Below are 6,482 nucleotides of genomic sequence, written 5' to 3' on the forward strand. Positions count from 1 at the left end.
GGGTTAGTGGTTAGGGGTTAGGGGTTAGTGTTAGGGGTTAGGGGTTTATATCTTATGTGTATAAACCGTGAAACTAACTGCTCCCCATAAAATAGAGAAACGAATTTGTCATCGCCTCCTAGCGGAAAATTTTTTCCGTCTTCTCTGTATAGCTCCATGTTAATTAAAATACCCTGTATTTATTGTACAGCCAATTAAAATTCGATTTTATTACCAACGATTTTATTAAATTCGATTGTAAATGACCTACAGTTAAAAAAATTAATAGTTACTTCATATGAGACTTTAAATTACTTATACAGTTCGAGGATCAGCTCAAAACACTATACATACCGTTTATACACTACAATTCCTATAGACAGGCGCACAAAGAACAGGATTTCTAATAAAAACGTATTAAAACACTCACCTTTAGATCACACTATGTATTCCAGTTTTTTTTTATTAGCGCTCTAATGACTAATTGCGAACATAGCAGTGCTAACTGAACACTCCTTCCACCAGCGAGACTAACAACGAATGACAAAGCTACGACCTTCACGCTGCTCTCATCTTTCCTCCAGACTTCTCCTACTTCTCCCCGGGGAAAAACGAAGTTGGAGTAAAAAGAAAGAAACAAAATTTGCTCTACATGAGCGGCTTCTGACTTGAGACTACTAGAAGTCCCTAAAAGAGTCCAATCAGCTTTAAGGAGCCAAATATCGCTCCTTGCTAAGAAATAAGAACAAACAGTAATATACAAAACACGTCATTTCCGTATTTACATTTGGTCTAAACTAAGTAGTTCAATGGACCAATCAGCGTCGAACATCTTGTAAAAAAAACGAACCTTATAAAATTGGTGTTTGGGGATCGAAATATTATCGAAGTGACGTTTACCTCTTTCGAAACGAAAGTGATAAAAGTAACTTCTATATAGTAGGGTGGGGGAAGATGGGACAACTTTCCATTCCATTTTTTGTCCCATTTGGTAGTAAACAAAGAACATTCAAAAAATTATAAAACCATAACCTCACGACTCCCATAGACCGTTTTTAATTGTTTAAAACACGATCAGGATATTTGGATATTATGTGCCAAAGGTGTCACATCTTCTCCCACCCTACTTTATTTGTAACGAGTAAAATACCGTTTCGTGGATCTGTTTTTATAACAGAATGTTCTCGTTTGTAAACCAATATAGCAAATTAGTTAAAACATTCTAAACCCCTTTATCGCGGCAATGTCGTCAACTCTAATCCTTATACCCCAACCAACAGCGAGCTTCGAACATAAACCTTTAAGTCGTACTAGATTGCTCTAACCATTACACCACGGCGTCGGATGGGGTAACTGTGGAATAAGTTGCAATACAAACTTAAAACTGTCTAAGAAATGCTTGCATGCACTGGATATCAATATGCGATAGATATCTGTTCCCAATTACGTTCCAATTGCTAGTGTATTGTTATGTGAGCAAACTAATACACGTTAAATAATTTGTTTTAGAAGAACACAATTCCCTTACCACAGTGAGACTCGAACCAGGTACCATTAACTATGATGTATTTAGACCACAGCTGTAACCTTGTTTTAAATTTATATTATTCTTTAATTACTAAAAGGTTAATATATAAATACGTGACAACATACATACCACATAAGTCTTAGGCAAAATAAATTCATCCCCTAGCTGTAAAAGACGTCCACGGTAGTTCCCCTTAAAATGGTGCTTCCCCTAAAATACAGTTCAAATTTCACCGAACATTAAAAAGTTTATGATGCAAAAATGAGTGCTCACATTTATTCTGACGATGTTTCTGATAACGAAAATGAAGCTGAAGTTTTTGAACAAAGTTACGGCGGCAGGGAAAGCGTAGTTTTCGCTATTGAATGCTGTGAAGGTAAAAACATTAACGTAAAAGTACTCAGTATATATGTCATACACGTCCGATAAAAAACCTGTTCCCTTCTGTACTGATAAATATATATCATATGAGTGAGCTCCTACAGTTAACATGCCACATGGCCTGGATTTAGGTTAAAGTTGTCCCAATTCGTAATAAACATTCACTATGTTATTATTTGGGTTTAGCAGCCACATTTTTATCTGGTACTTTCATTCAAGTAGTTTTTACCTGTGTGTGTGTAACGACTGTCGTTTTGCTGCCAATACACTTCTCTTTGTTGTTGTATTGATTAACCTGCTATAGTCTATTCAAAGAGATAAATAAAATGATGTTATTTGAATGAATGAATGTAACTTACTTTATCCACGCGTGGCCGAAAACGACAGTCGTTATCACACGGGTTTAAACCTCATGCCAGCTTACAAGTTACCATGTATGTTATTTTGTGGGTAATTATTTATTTACAGAAATGTTTGACATAAATCAAGAAGACGAAGAGAGTTATTTCGAGCGTATTATGACATCAATACATGATATGTTGGTCAACAAAATTATCACCAGTGACACTGATATGAATGTAAATACTTGAATTTATTGCAAAAATACCTTTGTTTTCAGTCTTATAAAATCTGTAAATGACCTACAGTTAAAATATTTAATAATTTTAGTGGTCTGCAAATACTGAAACAAATGTCTCATGAAATCTTTAAATGAACATTTAATAAAAACATCCTAAAACTTTTATTAAATACATCTTAAATACACATGTCTAAATTTTGTGGGGTGCAAATACTTCCCTTGTAGCAATACCTCATATACTTGTTTGTGTTTTCTATTTACAAGCATATTTATACCGTGGTGAAGTCTTGCTGAATGCTAAAATAAATTAAAAATTATATCGAATTAGCCAGAAATGTATATTTTACATTATGTATGGTTGCAGAAGTAAAACAATAAGTAGATATATTTTACTTGATTATTACATCACAAACCAAACCATATTCAGGGTATTGTCTTCTTTGGTGTCGAGAACAAAACTGAAGATGGGAAATTCCCTGGTGTGAGAACCTGGCAACAATTTGACGTTCCATGTGTTAAAAGCATCATGGAGTTACGAGAAATACAGAACATTGATTTTAAACAGTTCGAAAATAAATTTGGAAAACTTGCAGGTCTGTACTATGTATTGTATAGAATGTAATTTATTAAAAGTTATTAAAAAATGGAGTTTGGCTCAAAATGGAGCAAAAACTTGTAAATTTGTGTTCAACATCTCTTACATTACACCACGGCGTCGGCAGTTCAAAAATAATGCATGAACCAGCAATACAAAGTAGTTACATTACAAAGTATCCTCATGGTATAGTAGTAACATAACAATTACCATATTAAAAGTATTTACACTACATAGTATTAACATAACATAGTAGTTATATTCCAAAGTATCCTGATTACCAAGTAGTAACACAACTCATCCACAGAATACGAAGTAAGCAACGTACTTTGGGCGTCACATCAATTATTTTTGAACTGCCCGTTCAAGCTTGCGAACAAAACTTTAGTTGTTTTTCCATGGAATGAAAATCCACACAAAGGTATGTTAAAAGTCCGATTCATTTATAAAAACACTATTTAACTGGATTTAAACTTTGTCTTGATATTAACTATGTTACACTTATTTTTCTGTATGCTGCTAGCCTGCTTCAGCTGTTTAACTGAATGAAGTTTTTTTTTAAATACTAAACTCCTAACTGTGTATCATAAGTGTTTCTATTTAATGTATACTGCCAAGTTGTTTAATGAAATAATAACTTTCTGATGTACATTTTAAACTGTGCTAAAAATCTTTGCACTTACTGTTTTTGCATTTTGGTTTTAAAATGCCAACTTTGTATATAATACTGAAAAAAAGTCAAACTTGGTTAGGAAACAACAACGCTGTTAAGAGAGCTAGAGCAAAATGTGGCGACCTTCACGAACATGGAGTGGAAATTCAAGTGTTTTCATTCAATCAGGACTTTAGTTACGAACCATTTTACAAAGTAATGTATGAGATCATATATCATCTATGTTTGGTGTATAAGAAGACATGGTGTATTCATACATTAATTGTATGAATACACCATGTGTGTCTGGTGTACAAGAAGACACCCATGTTATTACTTGACAGGGAGCATGGGGTGCATGAATACACCATGTGTGTCCGGTGTATAACATTTGACAGTGGGCATAATATCATACAATTAACCACATATACCCCCCAGCACATAACAACAGACCAAATCCAAAGTAATGAGCAAATGATGAACCCAATCAATGCAATCTCAAACCTTTATAGCTTTTTGATGAGAAAATGTTACAAGCAAAGAATGACAAGGTATAGAAATTTTTATAATTTATCATATCTTTGTACCTTACAAAGCTGACATATATCTCTAACAACTAAAATAACATAATAATATCCTGCCAGTAACAGATGAAACATTGGTATAATAGAGTGAATGAATGTAACTTACTTTATCCCCGCTTTGCTAGGAAATGACAGTCAGTATAACACAGGTGTTCTGTTTCAAACACCTCGTGCCAGTTTAAGAGTTACCATGTATGTTACTTTGTGGGTGAAAGTGACCATTTTTACAGCAGGACATTTTCTAATGTTAAATTCTGGTAGGAATTGAAGTAGAATAATCTTTATCAAACTTTTAATATATACTTTAATATATTAATAACTCGTAAGCGGGCACTAAATGAAACAAAACACTGTGTTATAATAATAACTGTCCTTGGCCGGCCACAGGAGGATAAATAAGTCACAATCAATCAACATTTCAGCATTGCTTTAAATATACCCTTCACTTTGACAGGACCAGATTACAGATTGGAAAATACAAGATATCTGTTGGAGTTTACACTGTAGCGAGAAAAACAACCAAAACCTCGGCCGTATGGATTGATAATTCAACAAATAAAATTGTGAAGCGACAAATTAATCTTGTTGATACTTCTACGGGGGAAATGCTAATGCCAAGTGATGTGAAGTTATATCAGGTTACGTTAGAAGCTTGGTGGTGAGCATGGGGTGTTTAGTGTGGTATGTGTGTCTAGTGTATAAGAAAATGCCCCTGTTAGAACTCGACAGTGAGCATGAGGTGTATGAATACACCACACATATATCTATGCACAATTCTCGACAGCGAGCATAAGGTATACTTCCACCAGACATGGGCAGGCAAAGACATTGTGTTTGAGAAAGAGGAAGTGACCTCAATGAAACAACTGTGTGACGTTGGAATAACCGTCCTTGGATTCCAACCGCGTGTTAGTACTATCAAGCCATGGTATCATAGTAGGCCTGCTCAGTTCATTTACCCTGATGATAGTGACCTGAAAGGTAAACTGTGGTTTAATATTGATATAAAATGTAACAAGCCTGGTATAAAAATATTAATATTGCATAAAATATAACAATTTTAAATAACATCACAAATTGGTAGAAAATATAACAATTCTAGTATAAAAAACAACAATACTGTATTAATATAAAATATAAAAATATTGGTACAACAATTTTGTGTGACAACACCATTTTACAAAATAATAACAAGACAATAATCATCATCAAGTCTATGGTGGAAAATATATGCATGTTTACTGTATAGCCTATACACTGCACTAAACGTATTCACCGCAAATACAGTTCTTAATAATACCAAAACCAATAAGGACAATTAGTTAAAATCTAAGTATAAATTAATACAGGTTTGCATGATTAAAACCTTCGAGATGAAAATTCAACTAAATTTAAGTTTATTATTTCAGGCAGCTCAACGTTTTTCACAGCTTTACTGCAGAAATGTCTTGATAAGGATTACGTCGCAATTTGCCGGTTCGTGTTCGAAACATTAATGTTTTTAAGTTCTGGCGTATAAAAACNGAATAAAACATTTAGTGTTTACTTAAAAAACGAATAAAACATTTAGTGTTTACTATATCATTTAGCCGACTGTTTTTGTGATAATTTAAACAACTTTAAGTTTATTGGCCAAGAACATAAAGGTACGCATTGGTAGCAGCAATGAGTCTCAAACTTGTAACTTCTGGTTTAATTGCATGTATTGCTAACCACTATTCCCCACACAACTAAATAAAAACATACTAAATAAAAACATAACCCGGTGTAAATGTACATAATTCAAACCAACCAATCAGATCCACTATTTTGGTTACATGACTATATTGACAACTATGATTGGACAATTTAAATCCTTCTCCTCTAGATTTGTTCCTCGTACATCCGCAAGCATGAGGAACATCGCTCTTCTACCTCAGAGGGAGGAAATTGATCCTGAGACTTCGGAGCAAATTAAACCATCCGGATTTTTTATCGTTTATCTTCCATTTGCTGATGATGTGAGGTAAGGACTTGACAGTGAGCATGAGGTGTATGAATACATGAATACACCGTATGAATACACCGTTGGTTCAACTTAACAGTGAGCATGCAGTGTATCAATACACCCGTGTTATATCTTGACAGTCAGCATACGGTGTATGAATACACCATATATGTCTGCTGTATAAGAAGACACCCAT

At 34.0% G+C, this 6,482-nt stretch overlaps 3 protein-coding genes across 4 annotated transcripts in view; 2 read left to right on the forward strand and 1 right to left on the reverse strand.

Annotated features, from left to right (window-relative positions):
• The window catches only part of LOC100184382 (voltage-dependent N-type calcium channel subunit alpha-1B-like), a 37,496-nt gene extending 37,033 nt beyond the window's left edge, over positions 1-463 (forward strand). Inside the window, exon 47 of the mRNA XM_026837332.1 lies at positions 449-463. Coding sequence (XP_026693133.1) covers positions 449-463 — 15 coding nt within the window. The remainder of the gene's footprint in view (positions 1-448) is intronic.
• The window catches only part of LOC101242471, a 357,398-nt gene extending 356,476 nt beyond the window's left edge, over positions 1-922 (reverse strand). The window contains exon 1 of one of the 2 annotated variants that reach the window (XM_026837390.1): positions 410-922. The gene's annotated coding sequence lies outside the window, so the exon portion shown is untranslated. The remainder of the gene's footprint in view (positions 1-409) is intronic. The other variant, XM_026837391.1, reaches the window with a different exon arrangement.
• Positions 923-1,419: 497 nt separating this feature from the next.
• LOC100177452 (X-ray repair cross-complementing protein 5) overlaps positions 1,420-6,482 on the forward strand; it is a 7,748-nt gene continuing 2,685 nt past the window's right edge. Inside the window, exons 1-11 of the mRNA XM_002122525.5 lie at positions 1,420-1,527; positions 1,755-1,883; positions 2,357-2,466; positions 2,896-3,061; positions 3,371-3,484; positions 3,816-3,931; positions 4,154-4,266; positions 4,754-4,937; positions 5,109-5,280; positions 5,709-5,775; positions 6,167-6,304. Of these exons, the coding sequence (XP_002122561.2) occupies positions 1,769-1,883; positions 2,357-2,466; positions 2,896-3,061; positions 3,371-3,484; positions 3,816-3,931; positions 4,154-4,266; positions 4,754-4,937; positions 5,109-5,280; positions 5,709-5,775; positions 6,167-6,304 (1,295 nt within the window). The 5' untranslated portion in view covers positions 1,420-1,527; positions 1,755-1,768. The remainder of the gene's footprint in view (positions 1,528-1,754; positions 1,884-2,356; positions 2,467-2,895; positions 3,062-3,370; positions 3,485-3,815; positions 3,932-4,153; positions 4,267-4,753; positions 4,938-5,108; positions 5,281-5,708; positions 5,776-6,166; positions 6,305-6,482) is intronic.

Source organism: Ciona intestinalis, chromosome 13 (assembly GCF_000224145.3).
Source record: "Ciona intestinalis chromosome 13, KH, whole genome shotgun sequence".
NCBI lineage: Eukaryota > Metazoa > Chordata > Ascidiacea > Phlebobranchia > Cionidae > Ciona > Ciona intestinalis.